This window comes from Pagrus pagrus (genome assembly GCF_965226575.1).
Source record: "Pagrus pagrus genome assembly, chromosome: 1".
Lineage (NCBI taxonomy): Eukaryota > Metazoa > Chordata > Actinopteri > Spariformes > Sparidae > Pagrus > Pagrus pagrus.
Window position 1 is genome coordinate 24275636 of NC_140185.1, and position 25017 is coordinate 24300652.

General features: G+C 40.4%; 1 protein-coding gene across 4 annotated transcripts in view; it reads right to left on the reverse strand.

Moving 5' to 3' along the window:
• The window catches only part of rnf111 (ring finger protein 111), a 32258-nt gene that overhangs the window by 5369 nt on the left and 1872 nt on the right, over positions 1-25017 (reverse strand). For all 4 annotated transcript variants that reach the window (XM_084349694.1, XM_084349691.1, XM_084349693.1 and 1 more), the window contains 9 exons: positions 21304-22263; positions 16413-16545; positions 7592-7746; positions 5759-5953; positions 5201-5595; positions 4478-4730; positions 1450-1813; positions 1227-1352; positions 919-1036 (listed from right to left, as the gene is read on the reverse strand). In XM_084349694.1, coding sequence (XP_084205820.1) covers positions 919-1036; positions 1227-1352; positions 1450-1813; positions 4478-4730; positions 5201-5595; positions 5759-5953; positions 7592-7746; positions 16413-16545; positions 21304-22180 — 2616 coding nt within the window. In that variant the 5' untranslated portion in view covers positions 22181-22263. The remainder of the gene's footprint in view (positions 1-918; positions 1037-1226; positions 1353-1449; positions 1814-4477; positions 4731-5200; positions 5596-5758; positions 5954-7591; positions 7747-16412; positions 16546-21303; positions 22264-25017) is intronic.

Here is a 25017-nt window from a genome sequence, read left to right on the forward strand (position 1 = left end):
GTTTTCAAACAGCTGCATAATGTAAGGAGTTAAGACAGACTTTAGACTCTGAAGGAGACAGGCCGGTACAATGGTGCCACGACAAACTGACACTTTTTACAAGGAAATACACAACTCACTATGAAGCTCTGTAAAACCATGCGGCGCTGCAGATTGTCTGTAGGTTCATTATTACAAATTAACCGTTTCATATTGTCATCTGATACATTATTATAAAGAAAATACAGATCATAGCTGCTTTAAGTTTAACTACACTCTGTGTAGCTGACATTTTGTCATATACTGACTCTTAAGAGTCATTACTGCTGGTGGCATCTCTTAAATTAATATCTAACTTGAGTTTTCAGAAGATAATTAAAGGGGCCTCTGAATGTGTTCACATGGCAAATATTTCATGATGAAGGTCATAGATGGATACAAATTAAAACTAATGAACTCTGCCGAGACTGTTCATCAAAATTCACTTGCATATTCTTTGGTTCTACGTCTCTACCCCCTAATTCTGAGCGTGCACGCTGTGATGAACAGTGGATGTGCTAAACACATTTGGAAAACAGCAGCCTGAATTTATGTGCACTTGCATCAATGCTACAGAGGAGAACTGATTGTAGAAGACAACTAATGTTTGGAGGTTTGAGGGTGACCGAGTGAAAAAAAGCAATAACATCAGGAAACTGTCGACTATATGTGTGCTGGATCCGTCTCAAGGCTTGTGGATTTGTTGAGTGTGCACTTGAAATGCCTGATGAGCTGCTATTAATTGCTAATGTATTATTCATGTGGTTCACCAAACCATCCTTGAAATAACTGATGTTATAAATAAGGGGCCAACACCATTAATCTAAGCCAGACTTAGTATAAAAGTGATTCTTTTTCATTTATGCTAATGTATGCATGTGTGCTGAGGGTTTCTCTTACCATGAAGGGGATGGGGAAGTGGTGCAGTCTGGGGGGAGGGTGGTAGTGGGGCAGGTGGGAGTGCAGGTGCCCTGGAGGGTACGGTGCCACAGTCACTCCAGCCTCAATGCCGAGCTCCCTGTTGACGAACACGTAACGAGCAATCAGTCATCATTACATCAAAACTTTCTCTAGTGGAGCTGAACATAAAACCAAGGAAGCGTTGCGTCATGTTAAAATGTGAAATTTTTGATTAGCTGACATTAAACTGGGGTTAAATTAGGGCTAAAAGCAACCATCTGCCAAGCCCCATTGCCTTTGACACTGACCATGCTGTTCTCTGCTCAGGCTGGCGAGGGTGGGAAGACATAGTTTGTGGCACATGGATGTGGTGTCCATGGCCATAGTTGGGGTGCATTCTGTGTGGGTGGGGAGGAGGACGCTCATGTGCTCGTCTGCAGGGGAAGAAAAACACAAGTTCATATCTGGAGTTTTATCTTTCACTTCAAGATGATGGAAAAAAACAAACATCTGGGCGATTGCGGTACTCACGTGGGGTGCTGCATCATCCTGCGCCTCTGGACCTCCATCCTCTGCAGCATCTCGTGTTGATGGAGCCTCTGCACCGAGGCCCCGAGTGCCGGTATATGGTGTGGCAGGGTCTGATGGTCCGTAGGCAGGTGCTGGGCCAGCGGGGCACTTGAACTAGAGAGGTGGTGGGTAGACAGAGGAGGGGGAGGGGCAGGGGGCACGGCGTGGCCTGAAGGGTGGGATGGCAGTGGCGGATGAAAGGTGACAGTGTGGGGAATGACATAATCGCCTTGAGGAGGGGGCTGAGGCGTTAGCTGGGGGTTCCCGTGGGAATGAGGACAGGCGGAGGAGGGCTGATGGTGCAGTGAGCGTGCTAGAGGGCCATCTGGGAAAGAGAAAAGGGAAAAAATTGAGGAAAACATCTTTCAACACCGAAGGGTAATGCTGCAAATACTCTCTTCTTTATTGTTGACAAATCCCATCAGACAATGTGTGAGTCTGTCTGTCGATACTTTCACGACTCTTACAGCCTGTCTGTGGCACTCAGCCCCAAATGCATTTGTTCTGACTGAAGGCATCTCAAATAGATTCAATTTAAAAAACACTCAAACTAACCTTCAAAGCCCATGGTCACTGCAATCAAGACACATGTCAGCCAGTACAACAATGTGGCTCAGTGATTTGCTTTTAATCATTTTTGGATCTCCAGATTCATCTGTTTGTCTTTGGTTTAGCGTACTGTTTATGTTGTGTTTTCTTCTCTACAACCCCGACTCCAAAAAGTTGGGACACTGTGTAAAACTTAAGTAAAAACATATTGCAATGATTTGCAAACAAACTAAGTTTACCAAAAAACGTAGTGTTCCTGATCCAATGGAGGAATATTCTTTATACAATCATGTGTTTCACAAAGTGGTGAACCTCGCCCCATACTTGTTTCTAAACAACTGAGCCTTTCCAGGATGCACCCTCTTTCATACCAAATCATGATACTATCACCTGTTACCGATGAACCTGTTTTTATGCAGGATCTTCCAAACAGTGAGTTTGCAACTTTCCCATTCTTGTGTTGCTCCTGTCCCAACATGTTTGAAATGTGTTGCTGGCATCAAATTCAGAATAAGCAAATCTTTTATAAAAATCAATTAATTCGATGAGCTAAAGCAATAGTGTAACTGTCAAAAGGTATTAGCAAATTATCATGTAATGTTTTATTTATGTTTTAGACAGCGTCTGCCTTTTTAGAATCAGATTTGTACAATGGAGCTCTATAGAGCAGAGGATTAAGCTCTATCAGGCTTCAGGTACACAGGAAATATTTCACAATACGATCAATTTTTTTTTGTGTCTGTGATTTGTTAACATAAATATATAGTATGAAATCAAATTTACAAAACTGGACGCCTACATTACCCACAATGCAATTTAGTCACTGAGTGACATCACTGGAGGATATTTATCAGATTACATGCAGCTTCCTCCGGAGACACAAAGGGCTTTATACTACTTTTTTCACATATGCAGCAGTACTCCCCAAGACCTGTAAACACACTTAAATGTGTAAAATTGGTGGAGTTACCCTTTATGGAAATTACAAAACAAAATGTATTTATTTTTCACTTAAAGCAATAGTCAAAATGTTGGCAAAATGGTTTAACATTTGTACTTTATGCCAGCAGACAGACTTTTGGGCTCATCGTGTAACAGATGAGGCCTTTGTAGCATTTTTTGTTGTTGATGTAAACCTTCCCTGATAAATGTGACAGGTTTCTGGCAAAGACAAAACGATCTGAGCTCACTACTGTGACTCATCCATTTAATAAATATTCATTTATTTTTTTGTTTTTGTTCTTCTTGGTGCAGGCGTCCTTGCTACTTGTCCAAGCAGCAGTATAATAAGGAGGCAGGCGAAAGGGAGGTGAGGGCAGCAGGCACCAGTGTCAACTCACTCTTTCACTACATCCCCACCAGGGGAGCCTTGTGACGGCGCATCACTCTCTGTACTGAGCTATTCTGAGTCGAGTGAGCAATTAACTACTTCTGCCTGGTACAGTTCCCACAGCACTTGGCACATTAACCATCAGGCTCTGTTTAATTACTATTAGCACTAGGTTTTAGGAGTGCAGCTGTCTGCCAATTTTCAGAAGTACTATGGCACTGCAAAATTTTCCAAAGGCAGTAGCTGACAGTTGAAGTCCAACTGAAATTACATTATATTTTGTTTGTTATAGCAGATAGCTGCTCTGTAAATATCTTGTCATGTGTTCTCCTTTGAGGAACAAAATCATAAATCGAAAAGGGTGAAATCTGTAATTGATATTTTTAATTTAGTTTGGTTTTGTTTTTTGGACCTTACAGCCAATCAAATCTTGCATAAAGCAGTATCAGGCTTTTATCAGAGGCAGAGCAGACAGCCACATTGAGCCAGAAGGCAGCCTGCTACAACACCAGAGCTACAGACTTTAAACAACCATGAACTTTCCTACTAAAAGCTCGTACTGTAAAAAAAGTAGGGCTGCAATTAATGATTCATTTCATCATTGATTTATCTGCTGATTATTTTCACAATCAATCGACTAATTCTTTAGACAAGAAATTCACAAGGAGAGTTCAAAGTGACATCTTTGAATCACTTCTTTTGTCAAACCAACAGCCCAAAACCCAAAGACTTTTCATTGACAATCATAAATGACAAATAAAAGCGGAAAATCCTTACATTTAAGGAGCTGGTACCTTCAAATGTTTGACATTTTTGCTTTAAAAATGAGTGAAACGATTAATCAATTATCAAAATAGTTGGCAATTACTTTCCTTTCAATCAACTAACAAAAAAATCATCAGTTTGCAGGTCAGATAATCAAATCAATAATCTGTTTAGCTGCAGCACATTAAACAACATGAGAAATCCAGACTCATATTACAATTACCAACAAAAAATCTGGCAAAATATTCTCAATATGATTTTTTCTGTACAGCAATATTTCCGACCACAAAAAAGGACGGCTAAATTAAACCATTGTTGAATGTCTGCTGAAGGTGGTGTACTCACAGGAGGGGTGCATATAATGTCTGCAGGGCTGGGGTTGTGTTTGCGGCTGGGGTTGAGCCACCATGGAGGAGCTGAACGAGTCCACCACAGCTGGCTGGCTAGGCCCAGGGGTGGCCTGGGAAACGTAAGCAGGAGGACGTGAGGTGGAGCCCGGGCAGCACGGGTCAAAGGCCGACGTGCTGCCATGGAAACTAGCCCCGCCGTTTCCGCTGCTCCGAACACTGCTGTTGCTCAGGTCCACAGGCAGGGTTTGCTGTGGAACGAAGGCAGAGATGTTGAAGACAAAGAAGAGCGACGAACTTCTCCTGTGGAATACTAAATGAGTCTTCCTTTGAGATCATTATCCCAGAGTTCAAATACAGTCACGCACAAGTCATACACAATTCAAGCCGTATACCATGTCCAATTAAATCTTCTGTTCACTGTAGAATTTTTCTTTTTGAGTGAAAGAAACATATAGGATGAACCTTGCTGTTTAAAGAGCTGGAGTGTTGGACCATGACCTTTACTAACAGAGGGGGGAGGAGGGCAGGATGATGCATAGTGAAGCTTTGACAAAGCAATGGGGCAACCTAACGTGGCAAGACTAATTTAAAAACTTCAATACTTCTTCTTCTCACCTCACTCATACAGTCTTCATAAATGAAATGAGACCCAGGTTATATTTTAATATGTAAACTACTTGTTGACAGTTTTGTCAAACTAAGCGCAGCATGGGCGTACCTGGTCATGGTAGTGGCCTGTGTTGCTGCTACCACTATTGTTGCTGCTGCTGCTGACTCCAGCGCAGGGTGCAGGCAGAGCACTGGGTCGCTCCACGGGGCAGCTCGGCTCCTGAAAGGGTAGGGTGCCAGGGGGCTGTGGTGCTGGGTGATGGACGTGATGGATGAAGTGGTGAGCGTTGCTGTGGCCGTGGCCATGACTGTGGCCGTGCTGAGAGCCGCCTGTCTGCTGAGAGGACGGTGCCTGCAGGCAGCTTGAGTGGGAGTGGCTCAGGGACAGGTGACCAGGAGAGGGCCCTCCACAGGGGGAGTGCTGCTGACAGCAGGATGGGAGTCTGGGCATGGCCGTGCCTGCGTTTTCTCCTGCTGTGCCTGACAAACCTGGTCTGCTGTCATCTGGTGAGAGTAAGATATTAAATGAGGAAAAACATAGGATGAGTCAGCAAAACAACATAAAAAATAAAAGTGACTGAAAGGAAGTAATCCTGGACCCAAGCTGCCTCAGAGCAAAACAAACAAAATGGTCTGCAGTAGCTGGTTTCAACCTGCCATGTCTTACCCTCTGTGGCTGTGCGAGTAGAGCCACTTTGCCTCTGTGTGTGCATACTTTCAGGTATTGAGCCTGGGCAGCTAGTGGAAGGACCTGGGGCATCATTGAGCTCTGAGGTAGAGGCATGATGGGAAGATGATGACGAGGACGACCTGACTGTTTGAGGGTGAATGCTGCCAGAGGTTGTTGGCACAACTGAGAGATCTAGGAGAGAGAAAAAAACACAAAGGTGATTATTTAGAAAAGGATTAATAATGACAATTGTAAAGGGTAAATATTTAATTGGCGAAGTCGTTGGTGGTCTGACTGTATATTTTGTTTCCCAAATCCTCATTAATGAAATTCTTTTCACACTGAGGTTAAAATAATTGCTAACAAAGCCTTGACAATTAAAAATGATAACATGTTGCATGTTGATGTGCCAGTTGTTACTCGTAGATGAAAAGGCATGATTTTCACAATTGGTGTCATCACCTTAAATCTAAAATAACACTTTGTCTGGAAAAAAAAGTGTCCTAGCGTGGACTGTAGCATGTGTGTACTTATCTGCGGAGGCTTAGCAGCCGAGGAGAAGAGCAGACCTAATTAGCATTCCAGTATGTGCGTCCCATCTGCTTTTCATATTCACAAATTAATTTCCCCTCTTTCTCCTAAGAAATGCAAATACTCTAATACTCACTGGTGCTCTACCATTTTACTATCTGTCATGAGCGTGGGCTGATAAAGAGGCTGATGGTGGACACAAGTCACGTAATACCTGAGGTTACAAAGCAGCAGAAAATAAAGTGCACCGTGAAAAGAAATGCAAATACAAATAAATATGGTAGTGCTTGAGGTTAATGTGGTTTAATTTTAATGGTTTATGTTTAACAACAAACTCTTTATTCTCATCACTGAGTGTGGTAATTGATGCGAGTTACCATTTAAAGCATTCTAACAGCCCATTTTGTTTAGGTACTTAAATAACAGGATCTAAAATATTCTCTTAGCCAACAGCAATTAAAACACATTTGTAAATCTTTATTTTATAATTTAGTAACTGAATACAACACATTATTCTTGTACTTAACAGTTCAGGTTTGGCTCATTACTCCTTTTAGCATCTATAGAGGTCCGATCTCATGCCTAAATTGAGAAACGATTTTAAGAAGTTTGGTGTGTGGCTTCACTTGAAGCTCTGCAACTTCCTGAAAATTGGTCTACTAAAAATCCAGGGTGAAGGGACTGAAAGGATGAACAGATATATAGCATCTTTGGGACAATAAAGCTGTTAAGATGTTACGTTAATGTCATGACTTTCACTGTATAAATTCAAGGCTAATATCACAGATCACTTAAGGCGATTCTTCTTCATGGCTGATAGTTAAGAAACATCTGAGAATAATGATTAATTCACATAGCCAGATGTTGTAGGATAAAATGTATTTGTCTTAACCTTTGAAATGAGGACATTTTAACTGAAGGGAGGGAAAAAGGCAAAATACATAAAGGCTAAGATTGGCTAAGATTGGCAGAGTGATATGTCGTAAGACAGTGAGGTGATGTATCATGTTTGCTGCAAGTCTTCAGCTGTCCTACTGTTGAAGTGACGTTAAAAAGTGGACCGAGTTACACAGAAGAAGCTGTTGCAATGCTGTTGGTTTACACACTTACCCAAAACAGTTTTCATTCAGTAACTATCAGGTTTCCAGTTAAAGCTAAGAGCACCCAGCATTACAACATCAAGGCGAAAGACGTCAGATGACTTGAAAAATGAGACCTGAGTTGAATTATGTGTAGTTGTCATTTAGAGAGACAGTTAAAATTTCAGAGACGATGCACTTTCACTATGTTCATTCTTACCATCTTCATCCACAGTGAGGTCCACTACCTCCCCAGCATTCTGACGAAGTGGTTGGATGACAGTGGAGAGTCTGTGACGTCCACGTGGCTCCTGGAGACGATTCTGGGAGCAACTATTAGCCCAGATCCTGCTGAGACCCCCCACTGAGCGTGACCTGTAGACATACAGACATAGAAAACCTATTACAGGCGACTGCAGGACAGGACCGCCTGCCTCACCAGGAATGTTCTCACAGCCAGACTCTGAAGCTCATTTCTAGGACAGTGGCTGCTTTGACAAGAGGCTGCTGGTGAAAAGGTAGACGAGAGAGCAACACCAGACTTCTGACAAATGCTTTTAGATCTATCTAGTGAGGAAAATAATTTTACTGTAGTCTCTAAAAACTGTGTGTCAGTCAATTACTTCTTCTGTGACATTTACCTTTTGTGAGACAAGAAAAAAATAACTGAAACTGCCTTTTGTCATGGCAGGAAAAGCATCGGGATAACTACTAACATAAATAATGTCTCTAAACTATCTGCATCAGTATAATTCCAGGGTTGTAGTTCTGGCACACATAAATGGAATGCAGCCTTTATTAATGTTATTAGTGTTTGACAGCTCTCAATGTCCATAGTAATGATAGGATACTGCCTGGCTCTACTCGGTTTGACGCGACATGTCAGGCCAGTGTGGCAGGGATTTGCATTTTCATTACAACAGGGCTACCAGCTTGAAGGTGTGTCTTTAACTGATGACATGCTTGTTTTGTGTACTGGTCAAAGGAGCGGCTGAAAAAAAAAAAAATGCTGCCAAAGCTCCACTAATTTGGTAATAAACACTTTTCCTCTCCTGTATATTCTTTGTAATAAAAGTACTCAGTAATTAAGTTATTTAAAAGCTTTTGTTATTGAGCTGCAAAATCAGGAAAAGTTGGGTATTAACCAGCAGTAACTTAACCCACCTCGAAAAATGCAGCAGATATCTTAAGAGTACGAACACTGACACTTGAGAGAAACTAAATTTCAAACCACATGTAACAAGAGATGCATGGCTCCTTTAAGAATAAGGTATTATTACCTGCGTAAGGTAAGTGGTAGAGCAAGAGCTAGAAAGAACTAGTGCGCGGAGCGACTGGAAAGAGCAGGTGGCAGAAAGTTTGCAGTTTAGCGGTAAATTAAATGTACAGTGAAGGCTGTAGCTGTCAGTAAATAAAGGCTGCAGCTTCTCAGGGTCAAGAGAGGGAGAGCAGCCACCCTTTCTCATGGATGGAGAGAGGGGCAACTCACCAAACTCGGGTCAAACTGTAAAACAGGGCAGTGCAAAACAACAGCCCTTTTTCTGAGTATTTTATTGTCATGTAGCATCAGTGTCAATACTTGTGTCCTTCTACTTCATGGACGGACCAGTTTTAAGGAAAAGACCATCTGCTTTAATACTTACATGCTTCTTTAATGTTTTCTTTTCCATCACAATTGATCGTGAAACAAAACGGTTTTAAGGGTCTGTAATCCTGACATATGGCTATGTATGGCCCAGTACATTCACTCAATGGCACATTAGCACAAAATACACACTATCCCATTTAAATGCCCCTGCGCATCTTGGAAAGCAAGACCTAATACAGCTGCAAAGAACACACATAACTACAGATAACTTGTTCTCTCAGGACAACAATGATGAGGCTTTGAATCCACGACCACCTTCAATTTAAATCTCATCATTCTTTCCACCCACCTTCCTTTTTCCTACACGTATGTGCCCTGTACATTCCTTGACCTGCCTTCCGCCCTTCCTTTTTTTATTCTTTTTAATTTTCTCTCTCAAAGATCTCCTGTCGCTCTACCCCTTTGCTCTGAGACTGGAGTGAGAGGCCAGGGAATAGCCGCATTTCCCAACACAGTGCAGTAAAGCCAGGTGATCAGAGGGAGGAGGGATGAGCCCAAGGGACAACAGACTAGAGACTGTATGGGAGTGCCGTAAAGCTGGATACCATGGAGCTTTGTGGCTGGGGGATTTCACTGCTGTTCCCTGGGAGTATTTAAAAAATGCACACAAGCAGAGGGAAAAGGCTGTGTACTGAGCGCCACAAGCACTGCCCTGTTAACCACAATTTCATCATAACTGTGGAGCTCTTGGTGTGTCAAAACATTTACTGTAGATCAGTGATTTTGACTCATTAATTTTTTTTTTTTTTTTTCTTCATTTAATTTTTCATTGTAGCAAAGGGAAATTATGAACCTATTCAATAAATCACAGACAGACAGACAGACAGACAGACATGTCAGGTGAATTGCAAACTTTAAACTGGCTTGTGGTGTCAACGTATATGTGTGCATATGTGTATATACGTGTCTCTATTTGTGTCAGCCCTGGGAAAGACTAGCAACCTGCAAGGGTATTTCCCTGAGCTTCCCTGAATGGATATAGGCTACATATCATTGTTAACATGAAAAAACATGGATGGGAATCAGGCACAAGAAACTATAGAAAAAATGCTACCAATACATACCTTTGTCCTGACCTAATGATTTATTTTTTTTAAAGATTTTTTAATTCAAAAGTATTTCAAAAACTTCAAAAGCTGGAATTATGAAACTACACTGTTTGCTATCTTAGTTGTTGATGATCCAATGGTAGTCAGGAGTTCAAAGACTCCAATGTTGTAAACAAAAAGTGTAAACACTTAAATAACCCTATGTGAAGCTATGGGCTGGTTAAATTATCAATATTCCTCATTATTCAGAGGGCTAAGTGCTAACAGAATTTGGCTTTGATCACATTCCTCGGATGTGTTTTAACGCAGGAAATGCCTTCCTCTTTGCAGTTTGTGATAAGGGGGATTCCCATTAGCTCATACTGTCTGCATCCAAGTCAATTTCCTGTGAGACGCGCTGCACAATGCTAGTGGAATAAAAGAGGAAGCTTATTAGCTTTTAAAAACAATTCGCTAAAGCAAACTTCTGCCCAACTAACCACAAAACACACAGCAATGAGGGTGGCAAACAGAGGGGGCGCATGGTGGTTGTGTTGGGATCTAATTGGCCAGGTTCCTCAGCTCTAGGTGGATCCCAGGGAACCGGACTAGCCACGAGGGAGGGGGTCCTAATTAAGCAGACCTGGGATTATTTTGTAAATATCTGTTTACCACCATGACCCCCTGAGGGTTGGGGGTGGATGGGCGGGTAGCCGAGAGGAAAACAGTACATTGTAAACATGAACACTATGGGAATGGGTGTCTTGGTAAAGCTGAGGTTGTGCCAAGCCAACGTGATGTGAGCCACATGCCCCAGAGATCAGAGGAGGGGTGAGTGCTGAGGGCTGAGCACTGCAGTAATACACAGTAAACTGCTGGTTTGGGAGTTAAAGGGAATGAGATCATACAAGGCAGAAATAGCACTGTGCAAGAGTGGTAGACAATCTGAGGCATCAAGCTTTGTACTCATTAAAGTAACCTATCAAGTCTGTCTTCACAATTAAGGATACGATGACATCACTTTCTAACTCTCAGCACTGAGGAGAGAACTGGCTGATGTAATGGCTTCTTATAATTACAGAGCAGCATGCAAGTCCTTTATGCTGATATAGTGCATTTTACTTGTCAGTGTCCTCATCAATCGTCATCAGTGTGAAAAGAAATACACATATAAAAAAATAACTATATCAAACTCGCTGACTTTGAGATAGGGCAACCAGAAGTGTAAAAATGCTGACTGATTTCCTGGTTTTAGGAATCATTACTACACTCTATTGAATTTAAAGAATAATTATTGTGCTATATACTATTACTGTGATATAAAATAGATAAGATAGCTGCACCTATCTTAACCTAAGGGGAAAAAATCAAAAGGTTATATTTAAAGTATATACATATATACCAATTTAGACTTCAGACTATACAACCTCTCTTGTAGTGTCATCCACTTCTCCACTGTCTGTCTAAGTACACTGTTTGTTCCGAGCTCATTGATTTGCTTACACTTACATAAACTACTTTCATGTGTTTCTTGTTAATGAGCACAATCACAAATGTAACAGGCTCATAACATGTCAACGAAAAGACTGATTATCACTCATAAGTCAGCACCACCATCACTGCTATAGAGGGCATAATATTAACTAGCATCCAAATTCACCAACATCAGAAATTAGACATAAAACGCACACTTGACATTTAAAAAAAAGCAAAGAGACAAAACAGGTATGGCGTAGCAGTATAAAAAGGGGGATGTTCATGTTCTTAAGAAAGGGAACAACACCACATGACAAGTCATGCAAAGGATACTGTGAAGAAGCTTGTCCTCAGCCTCGGGCTCCAACAGACTGGATTACTCACAAGGGAAAATAGCTCTCAACAATTCAGACAAACAATAACATTTCTGATACTTCTTGATCTAGAATATTAATTTACAGATCTGCAAATGAACTCCTCAATATTAGTTCTAGTGGAACCTAAAACCAGACTGGGCTCCAGCAAGACTAAAAACAAAAAAGGCATAAGACCATTACAAAAGTGGGCTGCACTTCACCCGGACCAAGCCTTTTCAACTGATCCATTTGTTAAAAAGGGTCCGTTTAATTTGCTGATACTTGTGGTGTCCCTCAGAAGATCAAGGTTCACCATCCAGCTATTTTTATGGAGCATTTCTAAAACAGTCTCACAAATATATATATAAATAGATATTAATTAAATATACTGTGATAGATGTTTTTGATGATATTGCCGACACCTAACATGTGAATAGTCTGTACATAACTGAAACTCTGAACATTTTTTATAAAGTATATATAAATAAAGTTATACAAAAGTTAAATAAAAGTTATATTTGGGCCAATCTCAGTCAGAGAATACTGGATACATAAGTATTGTAGGTTGATGTTTTTGTAGTCATGCAATGCAAGAGACTTTCACACCCCCCCTATTTTTTTCAAACACTTGAAAAACAAGAACAATATTTTTATTTTTATACATTGAAAGGATTGGAGAAGTTGTAGCCACAGAGATTCTAATGACATTCAAAATGTTTTAGGACCCTATTACTATGTGTGCCCTGGGCTGATATGCAGAATGGGCCTTTTCTAAATTGATCCATATCAGCTGCATAATCCTTGTTTATTGTAACTCACTGTGCTGTGTGTAAAGCTGCTGCCAAACACGCCCCACAGCGCACTGTTAAAACGCTGGAATGTTCTCCTAATGCAGTGCTTCACAAATGAGCGAACTGTGGAGTGACACAAATAAATAACAGCGAGCAGATAAAGATTTCAATACTGACAGCATGTCACTCAGCAACGTGAGAAGAGCAGGTTTTGGTTAAAAATGGCCTCTTTGCCCCTATTTTTTTGTAACATAATGAACTATGTCCCTAAAGTGCTGCTTAGTGTGCAGCTGAATCACATAGGATAATATACCCTTAGTTGCCGGTTTATGAGGAACACCTGCAGCTAAAATTAATGGAAGTTTAATACAACAGTCCTGCAATAAATCCTACATTCATTAAGATTAGTGTATAGTTTTGTTGAAACTGTTGTAGAAAGGTGTGGAGCCAATTGTATGGCAATTTTGGAGTAAGTTTCAGCTGTTGAACCATACAGCATTAAACAGAGAGGAGTTTCTGTTATTTAGTGTGAAAAATGAAACTACACACAAACATTCATTCAAAAAAAAAAAAAATCAGAACACTGGCGGTATAAACAAAGCTTTCATTGCTCATTCTGCTGGTCTCTGATTCCCCCGCCCTCCTGCTCCCCTGCTGCCCATCCCCCCTTCAAGGAAGCTCATCCCTACATTCTCTAGCGAGCCAGGACATCTTTTAAAGTCAGGAAAACAGGCAGATTAGACAAGCCACAGCATTCCAGACTTGGTGCAACCACTCCCGGGAACTATTTTCAAATAATACTGTTGAATCAACATAAAGTAGGAAAGAAGGAGCAATACTGTGAAAAAGATGGAAAAGTCAAACAGATATGGGCAGAGGCTTGAGATCTGAGCTGCATAATCGCCTACATGAGGAATTAGGGGAGTACTGAGACAGGAAGTCATATTATGAAAATGGGAAAATATGGTTCTCAGTGGGATGAAGAAAATGGAGTCAGCTGCGGAGAATGACTATCTGCTGTACATGTATTTCTTTCAGACTGTAAATATTTAGCAGTTCTCTAAGAAACAGAGCGCTATGTTCCAACTCTTAGATAAGCTCTTATTCATCCTCTGCATACTTCTCAAAGCCCTTATCAACTACCCTGTTGAGCCAAGCTGGTATATACAATGATAAGGTGGCTATGATATGGATTCTGTCAGTTTGTTCTGGCATTGAACAGACTTTAATTGTCGCATCCCAACATCTAAAAGATGAGTTCACAACTATTTACACAACAACCTCTCCATCATAATTTGCGTATGTATGCTCATACCACTGTGTGTCACAAAGTCTCAATAAGGAAATTAAGTTGACACTGTGTTCACTGACAAGGATTACCTAATTAACGCTTTTATCAAGCCTCTACAAATTTTTATACATTAAAGAAATGCATTAACACCAAGGCTGTAGGGTGTGAAAAACCAATCAAAAACACTGTGGTACGTCTGGGAAAATGTTAAGCAAGAATATAAAGTATACCGTTTTTCTAGTAAATAGGCTAGAAGGTGTAAAAAAGCTACCAGGGTTATTTTATCTGAAAAATATCAAATGCGTTTCGCTGTTTTTCCACTTTCAATGTTAGTGTTAACAGTTATAAACTAATAACGGCAACATTTGGTTTCAAAATGTGAGTGGTAAGTAACATAATGACCCTTCAGCAGGCTCAAAGTGACATTTTTTGCCCCTACCACTCAAGCTGTCCACCCATGACACAGGCTAATTATGAACATTTATTCACAGAAGCGGTTAGCTTTGTGTGTGCTGCTTCTAGAAAGAATTCATTAACAGCAGTTCAGAGCAGGTCTCTTCAGAGTTATGTGGTTTTGCTGCGATAAACAACTCTGCATGCAGCCTTCTTTCTCTGGGCAATGTAAGCTATGGAATCCATAAAGCACTATACAGCACCCCAACCACCCATCCGCAGAACCATACATACCTTTACACACTAGCAATCAGCACCCGCAGTTACTCCTTTTTCTACTTCTGTCATAGTCTAACATTGAGGTTAAAGTCTAATTTATTCATTCATTAAAATAAATGCCCTCATTCAAAGGCATATACACGACCATTTTACTTGCAATTGAGCGTCCATGTTGCATTTACTTAACAAGAATATTTATAGTGAGTGTGAAACAACCTGGAAAAAAAGGTCTAAGAGCAACAAGTTTTAAAAACTGTAGTCAACAGCTCCCATTTTTAATAGTAGGACGGCACGATATGGTAAAAGATCATATTGCGATAATTTTGACAGATATTATGATTGCGACATGATCCACAACATTTGTAGGGGTCTGTACCAAACAAACATTTGGATATTGCACTTGGCCATATTGCAATTTTAATAATTATTATATTAATTGTGAAGCTTTATTTAAAAGTAGGATAGAAGGAAAGAAGTGAGTGTCACTTTAATACTCGAATAAGCAAGGTGCCTAAACAACATTTTTCATACACTTCGAATTAACTTAATTACTAAGCTAATTCAAGTTATGGTGTTTATAATGTTAGACAGTACTTTCCTCCTCCATAGAGACCTATTTCTATGACATTCTTGAATTAATTTAAGTAAAACTATATAAGACTTTTTGACCTCTCTTGTAGCATCATCCATTTTACAGCTGTCCAAGTTTGTTCCAAACTCATTGGTTTGCTAGGATATTGCGACTTACACTTCTTCTATTTGTTTCTTGTTCGTGAGCGCAATCACAAGTGCGACGTGCTTCTGAACATGTTGACCAATAGATTATGTATCACTCATGCTAAGGTCACTGCTAGAGAGAGGGCAGACTATTAACTAACATCCAAAATGACATCTATAGCACCCCACCAGCAGCAGACATTAGTAACAAAACACTCACCTACCATTTTAAAAAAAGCAAAGAGACAAAAGACTACCCAGGCAAACAACACATAAATAGCACAACAGGTATGGTCTTGCAGTATAAGGAAAGGGGGTTCTTCGTGTTCTAAAGATAGGGGAACAACATCACATGACCAGTCATGCAAAACATACTGAGAAGAAGCTTGTCCTCAGCCTCAGGCTCCAACAACAGGATTTCTCATACGAAAAAAATGCTCTGAACAATTTGGACAAACAGTAATTTTTCAGTAAACTTAAATGTATTCCTCCTTGATCAATCTGCAGATGAGTTTAGGTCCTCATTTGCTAATACTTGTGGTGTACCTCAGGTTTCAATATCAGGTCCTAAACCTTTCAGTCTTTATGTTCCCCATAATAAGAAAACAATTGTCTTGACTGTTATTATGCAAATTTTACACAACAGAATCAACCTATGAAACAAAACGACTCTGCTGGGCTTACTTTAGTATTAGACTGTTGACGTGAATGGCTGAATGTTGCAGGCATTTTTGCAATAGATATTGTTGACATGACTCTCGCACCTACAGAATAATCATGGATTTAGGTCCCCGGATGTCAAATGGAAAAAGTCAATGTCTCTGATGGGTTATCAATGTATTACTTTACCAATCAACTGATTATTTGATGAGGAATGTTCCCAAATGGCAAGCAAGAAAAAATTATAAAAACATTCCTAAACACTATATTTGAGCCACAGTCAATTATCACCTCACATCAAATCCATGCAAAAGATATGCAGAAACATTAGAATATATAGCTTATGCTAAATTCATAAAAGCACATTATTTCAGTGCTTGCTGAAAAAGCTTGAATGCCCACCTGAAACCATCTCCGACTGTAACGATCTCCACTTCGCTGTCTGTTGAGGTGACGTTGATCTCCTCACTTGCAGGGACAGCAGGAGTCGGAGCCGGAGTCGACTCAATGACCACCACATCTTCATCCAGAGCACCTGAACACACCAGTTAAATTTAGTATACTACTAACACACATCATACAGGTGGACATATGCAAAGAAAGGACCCAACTACAACACAATTACCAGAATATACATACTTCAAATGAAAACCTGCACTCTTGATTTTGACTTCTCTTCGTTGGAATTCAAGACTTTTTGGGTGATTTTTAAGTGCAAACAAACAACAAATAAACACATTAAAGTCAGTGCATGCTGTCACATTCTCCTACTCACAAAACATACACTTGTACTCTCCACTTTACCTGCATTTATTCTCAAAAAGCTTCTACTCCTTTTCTTTCTCAAGGGTTTTGTCTAAAACTAATGGATTTGTGTAAGTGGCCAGATAGTTTTTTTCTTTAGTTTCATCATGCTAACAGCAGAATCATCAGGCTCACAGCTTAACAGGAGAAATGTAGGTCATCAGTGCTCAACTATATTTGCACTGCGATAGGCTTTTTTTCCCTTCTCTTTTCCCAAATCTGCTCTGTGATTGGTTCCCTATGCAACAGATCTCACTCCATCTCTGCCTGGACTAAATACAATGATAGATGCCTCAGGTGCGTTCACTTAGACTAGATGGTTGCACTGACAGATCAGACAGAGGAGAGTAGAGGGTAGCTCTTTTCCCAAAGACAAGAATAAAGACAATAGAATGGACTATTTCTTCATATGTTGGATGGAAATCATTACATAAACGACCTAAGACCTGCTACAGTCGGACACTTAAGAAAGAAAATGCATACTCATATCACATACCGTTTTGTGGACAATGTTATGATCTACTATATGCCATCATAACAACTACATGTATTTTTTAAACAATCTCCACAAGCACTCAGAGTTCCCTGTTAATACTTCATCTCTGGTGGTCCTGCTTGTGTATTAACTAATGCTGAGGTTGAAAGTAATGATTTTGCAGTTACCAATCCCCTCCCCTCTCTCTACGTCACAATATGAACGTGAAGCTGTAATCACCAGACATGGCAGCAAACAGGAGGATCCTGCTCTCTGCATTGTGGATCATGGAGTTCTCCGTCCCATTTGAATAAAGTGGGCAGGGATATCAAAAAATGTGTTTTCTCTTTTACTGCATAAGCAGAGTGAGGAGAGACATGGTTACTGACCAGACACTCTAGAACAGTGATTACTGCTGGAATATAGAGCTATTTAACACTTATTCGAATACAAATATATCACTTTCAGCAGCTTTAATCTGGTTATTCTCTTGAATAATCAATTTGGACAATAAAATGTCAGTAAATGGCGTAAAATGTTGATCAGCGCTTCCGAAAGCCCACGACAACATCCTCAAATGTCTCGTTATGCCCATTAGCCAAAGATATTCATTACTGTCGCATTTAAAAAGCCGGAATTAGATAATTTTGCCTTTTTTCTTAAAATAAAATCACTCACACCGGTTAATCAATTATAATAGTTGACGATTCATTTTTAGTAGTTCACAACTGATCAATGAATCAATTGATCATTGCAGCTCTAATCAATGCCACCCATATGACACACTAGGAGCCTTGTTCATCACAGGCACTGCTCAAACAAGCTGAAGTCATGGCAAACTAATTTGAGACAAATGCATCATTCTTTATGGAGAGACAGTGCCAGGACTATGGGAGGGCAATAGGGACAACGCCTCCCCGGACAGATTCTGTGTTGTATTTTTTACAACTGAACACACAGCTTCATCTACAGCTTTAACCAAGGTCAGACGTAAATTTAAACTTTAATCCCCACCAGTGATGAAGATTATATACATCGTATAGTCACAGACAATACAGGTTTACTTGTGCTTACAGTCTCATGCCTGTTTCTTATTCTTGTCACAATTTGTCAGTGTAAGTGAGAGTTGCTGACTCATGCATTTGGTATGAGTCAAAGTTTAAAATTCTCTCACATTCTTTGGCCTTCGATATAAATTTTAAGCCAACCTTGAAAAAGTGAACGCCATCTATTTCAACCGATATAAAAGACAGGATATTTAGATGCGTCTGTTCTGATGTATCAAATACACTGGAGCCAATGAAGGCTTGTTTTAAAGTAACATTTATTTGCTGCAGTAGTGTAGACTGTGTTTTTGTGCACATCACTAAGTGACTTGCCATGCTAGTAAAGTCCATAACTCCCCAGTGTGACTTCTATCCCAACTGTCTCCTGAGAACTGCTGCTTAGCACCCTCTGCTAGTCGAGCTGTCTGGCACTCTGATGAACCTTCATGTGGTTACACAAACAACAACCTCTTACTTACAACTTGTGGAGAACTGTAACCACTGAGTGCAGTGTATTGTTCAGTAAACAACACCTACTACTATTACTTTCATCAGGTGGACAACTTGCTGAAGTTCACCTTAGGTAGCCACTTGCTCTGTTGGCAGTAAGAGGACATGCAATATGCCTGAGACTGAACAATCATCATTTGTAAAAGTCATTGATGATTTCAGCAATCGCCAGATGTGTGCAAAAAAAGAAGAATCTTATCTTTATTAATTAAAACAACATGCGAGGCTGTTTCCTGGCTACATCACACACCTGCTCCGACTCAGGGCATTTAGACTGCAGGTTTCATCACTTGTCTCCTTGCTTTCCCCCTGCTGTAAACAAATGCCTAGTTTTCCCTCCGAGACCTGCTGTTTCTATGCAAAGGCTCCCACTCTACAGTGTTTGAGTTTTCTCCCACCTGCTTCCCACCACAGAGGCACAACAACCAACTTTCCATTCTCCCCAAGGGCCACAGCAGCAGAAATATTGCTGAGGCTAAATGGCTACATGAGGAAAACAATGAACCAAGGTAGAGGTGAGGCTTTTTTAGAGGACACACTGACTCCTGTTGTGAATGCTGGATCATTCATATCTGAAAATAGGAGGTTTCATAAGCAAACTTTGCTGGGAATGAGAGCAGAAAGCTATGGTTTAGATTTAGGAGCTTCATAAATGTGTTGTTGCAACAGGTACAGAGAGCTGCAGTTTCCATTATAGCCTGCCAGGTGTGGAGCCCTGAAAAGCAGAGGGGACTCAGGGGAGCAGCTATTCCTTTATCAGATGGGCCCAGGCCATTACAAAATCACGCAGATGCTTTTTTTTATGTATGTCGCAACATTTATCAGATGTAAACTGAAGCTGTAAAGGGGATTATTACATTTTTCGCCAAGTTGTTTTTTTATGTGGACTTGTGAAATGAAGGGCACGAATGTGTTTTCTCTACAGCCAAATGCTAAGCAAGATGAGTTCTCTGTTTACTTCCTCTTCTCTGGTTGAAAGCCACAATGAAATCACCTGGTGCGGAATGAAAATCTGTGGATTCCTGCTTCAGTTAAGTCGTTTTCACAGATAAACCCCTTTGTTGCCCTTTCAAACGTGAGGCTTACAACCAGAAGTCGTTTGTGTCAGACACAATCTCACTTACTGGAAAAACTGCATTTGGTTTAGGTGAGGGTGATACATGGATGGAGCGCGCAGAAAGACAAGGGAGACTCGTACGTAATGTTGACTGTTTTTGTGTTGAAATCAATTCTACATGTGTTTGCACATCAGCAGTATCAATGAAAGACTGGAAAGCAATATAGACCGAATCCCTGTGACGTCGTGGCAACAACAGTTTCTTCCGGGTAGAAAGCTGCCAGTTGATTTGCATTGTGGAGATATGGGAATTCAAGTGTAACATTTAAAGATGTTTTGGGTAAACACAAGATGTCTTTTTCTTTTTTTTTTTACAAGTAAAGTAGGTCTCCAACCTAATTACCTAGTTAAAATGTTGTTAAGATATGACAGCATCAAACATGCATTTTAGATGAACTGGATGTACACACTTTGAAATAGCATCATTAAAAAAAGACAGGTAAAATGTATGTAAGCTACTGTGTGATTCAGGGTTTTCTACCCAGAAGTTAATGTCACAAACATTGTGCTTAGGTCAGAAAAGAGTACGTAGCATTCCTGACTGTACAGTGAACGGAGCTGCAAGTCTATGCTTAAAATTTAGATAAATTTTTCTGATAATCCATGCCTACTTAGGTCATTTAAAATCTGTTTAATTTAAATGCACCACACTATCAAGCATTTTTGTGAGAAAGAACACAATTGTTGCTCTCATTGCAAGTTGCACAACACATGTTGACCTCTTCTCCTGCGTCAAACATTTCTGTTTTTCTGTTCTGCTTTTCAGTACATATTAATTCACATTGCGTGCAATTAAAATATGTTAATTCATGCTGGACTGTTGTTTTTTCTGCAACATTAGAGATCCTGTTGCCTGTGAGCCTGTACTATACTGTCATGGTACCTCTATTTGCCTATTTCTCTTCACAAACTGCACAAAATAATCATACAAATAAATATGTGCCTGCTGATATCTATAAAACCCATGTTGTCTTATATCAGTAAAAGGGGGGCTTGCATATTCTATAAACCATTTAAACATTCCTTTACTGACTCTTTATCAATAAAATAAATATATGAATACATTTAACCACTGCAACGCAGGCGTTGATAGCTCTACGAATACAATAAGATAATGCCTGATACTGACTGCAGAGCCTGGCCTCTGTAGTCCACTGTGTTATGATGATCTCACTGCGATGACACAGTATCATGCTACATAAGCCTTCCCTGTTGGTTAACAATGCTTTTAACAAGATGATATATCCTTCATAAACATAGCTCATGCTGTACTACAACTTCAATAGATACAATAGAGAGATCACAGTGCAACACTACAATAGTGTTGTGGTTTGTAATTACCTGTTGCAACAGTAGCACTGTTGGGCTGGCTGCTGGTGCTGCTGACATCTACATACAGCTCATCTTCTGCTTCGGTAGAAGAGGGGGAGGACGAGTCACTGCTCAGCTCTTCGCTGGAACTACTGGTGCTATGGAGTAGAGCATACTTCCTACGTGCAATAACTTCACGTTTCTTCCTCTGCAGCAGTAGCCGCTCCTTTTGCTTTTGAGTCCGCTGACCCCCTCCGGGAGCTGTTTTCACAAAGCGCTTCCTATGCAGAGGCCGCCGGCTGCTCAGACATGGCCGCTTCAGCAGCACCGGCTCAGCCTCAGACCGCACCCACTTATGAGAGCGATTCCCCCGAGTTCGACCCAGAACAGGGCGCAGGCCTACTCCGGTGGCTCCTCCTGTTGTCAGGGCAGGAGCCTTGTGTTGGCCCCCTGTTGCTCCAGCTTCCCCCTCGTCCTCTGAACTGAGAGTGTCTGAGTCCCCGAATCGCAGGCTAGAGGAAGGGGAGGAAGCACAGTCACTAAAAGAGGACTCGTGATTATGTTCATCCTCACTGGGGTGCTGTAAAAGTTCGACCCTAGGACGCTGAGGGGCCAGTGAACTCTCACTGATGTGGCCCTCCTTCAGCGAGCAGTCCGACGGCCCTGCCTGTTGGCCTTTTCTTTTTCTGCGCCCAGGGAGGCTCCGCTCTGAGTCTCTGTGTGTCCCTGTGTCCCTTAGGGGCAGGTGCCTGGACTCACACAGGGTTTCGAATTCGCTACCTGCCTTCCCGATCACCTCCATGTTGTTGGGGAAGCTCTTGGCTGCCTCCATGGGCTCTGGGTTCACCAGTGGCTCCTTTAGATGCTCCTGTCTGCTGGGGGCCTCAGATGGCACCTCACTCTTCATGGTGGCAGCTCCGTCCTCAAAGGGCTAACACCAAGTGCACTCGCATCAGCTCCTAGGCGTCTATCCGCTGCATCCCACAAAACCTAAAAAACAAAGATGAAAAAAGAAGAGTTACAGGTGCACAAACTGATCCGCTAGATGATTGCCAAAGGACAGATTATTACGTCAGTGACTGGATCAAGACCTTTCATATCACAACAACAAAAAAAGCAAAAGAGTGCTCAAATTTAAATCAGTTCTGAGTAATGAGCTAAAACATTGTATTCTCTAATTCATCCATGAAATGCAATGCTGAAATTAAATGTTAATCAAATAGGTAAGTACATTAAAATGGCCCTTTCAGATAACAGTTATATATTCAGGCATCTTGTGAGGATCAGTCGGCTCCCCCAAAGTTCATTTGACAATCGCTCATTCAGAAAAGCAGTCCAAGGTACCAACTTTAGTTTAAATAACTGGTGTAAATGAACACAAAAAGGACTACATATTTAAAAGACTATAACCAATAATACCAGAGTGCAAAGGATAGAATGACAAATCAAGTGCAACTGTAAAAGTTACATAAGAGAAATATAAGGACAATGCATGGAGCATAGAGAGGAGCAAATCAGTTTATAGACGATTACCTTAAAAACAAGTCTATAATTATTTTAATATTTTTGTCCAGATCCAAATTATTTTCTTTTTATGTGATAACTGTGACTGTCATTACGCTGCACTGAACTGTTCAACATCAACCCTTTAGAGAAGAACTTTCTCCCATTTTAGTCATCAATCAACAAGACACTGACATAAAAACAAACTTTAACATGCTCATAAAAATACTAGATGGTGTTAAATGTGGTCATCCTGTCTGTCAGGACAAATTAAGACTGTGTGGCCCAAAGCTGCTGATTAAAGATAAAAAAAATAAAAATACCCACAGGCTGATTCAAAAGTCATGGCTGAGTCAATACTGATGTGTTTAATTTAGTGTTGATTTCAAGCAACGCAAGAATCAGACTAAATCAAAATGGGAAATCCACACCACCATGAAACTGATTCTCATGTTAATGACATGACAGTTTTGTCCAGATTTGTGTAAAACAGCGAGTAACTCCCAAAACAAAGGGTTTCTTTATGTATGCTGCAGTGGGAGAATTTCCACAGCAGTGTAAGGTCTCCCAGGACGACGTCAAATTCCAGTACTGTCGAAACGTAAGCTACTTCGTAAACGCAACAAAAAGTTTTGGTCTATGATAAAGACTATGACGTAAACTGCAGACTGTGTATCTTCAGAGGGCACATGGCTTACTACTCTCTGCCAGCTAACAGTAATGTTAGTATCGACAAGGATTACTGGGGCACTGGTGTTTCTCTATGCCCTCAGCTGTCAATAAAGCTGAAATCTCCCTTTAATGCAATGAATACATTTAGGATATTTCTAAATTGCTGATTTGATGAAAACTGTGCTTCTTTAAGGGTATGTACTCTTCAGTTACACAGATATGCCAATGTTGAGAAGATTACTTTCTTGACATACCCAAGACCTCTCATATGGGGATATCACTGTAATAATGGGCAAGATATCGGGATATTGCTGTATTGCAGTGTTTAAATGGTGTTTCTGGTTCAAGGTTTATAATACAGCAAATGTATATTTTACAGCAACACTTCTTCACTAGCATGCATGTTAGTAGCATATTAGCCCTTTATTTGTCATTATCAAGCACTTGCGGTCAGGCCTTAGTCGGCATGACCACATTTTACAACTACTTGGCCATTAACTAACAGTTTCCACTCAATAACCTGATAATTGCTGCTTATTGATAGTAAGGACAGAAGTTGTTGTACATGAAGTACCAAAAGAATAAGTCATTCTCCCTAAATAACACAAAACTACAAGTTATAGGGAAAAAATATCTCTAAATTACTTCTTCCTAACTCAGAATATGTAGTATGTGTCAAACTACTAAATGTAAAATGTGGTGATACATAATAAGGCATTCTTACTGTAAGTGCTTAATGATGACTAATAAAGAGCCAATATGCAACTAATGTGCTAATAACCAACTAGTCAACTGTTAATATCTGTACCCCTATATGACGTGTTACTATTCTATCTTATATTTCAGATTCATAACTTGAAGTTTGTTTTTCATTTTTCTCTCTCTTGTTATGTTTACTGTGAGCGTGTACCAAAATATCAGGGCACACGCCGTGGATATGAAAACCTAAATGGTGACAAATCTGATTCTGTAATAGAGCACACTTAGTATAGTTAACACTAATCCATTAATAGTTGCTTTGATCGGCCCCAATACTGATCCAGCAGATCGGTTTGGACATCCCAGGTGTGTATTTTTGGCTGAAGTACACACAGTGTCCACCCAGTTGTAAAGAATATGAATGATTCCCAGAAGAATATCCAAAGCAGATCAAAGGTATTGTAGATATTACTAATGGCTATAAACCAAAAATGGTGCTGCATATCTGCAGTGATGTTTACTGATCAACTGTGTTGTTCAGCAATTCGTCACATAACATTAGGGACAGTTTACACAAATGCAGACGAACATACTATGTACACATGGTGATATTCGCCCCCTGGAACATTCTTGCTATGATGTTATCAGAAAACAAAATCATGGAGCTACGACTTCAGCAGGAGAATTAGGAACATCTTGTACCGATCCTGTCTATGTGCCCATCTGGATGTACAAGTGATGTAGAAAAACACAAGAGACAATAAACATAAGAAGTACTTTGCCTGCTTTATCCACTTTGTTTGCTGAGACCACACGATGTCATTTTATCTTCATCAAAATCCAAACAACAAAGCGTGCCACACATGGGAA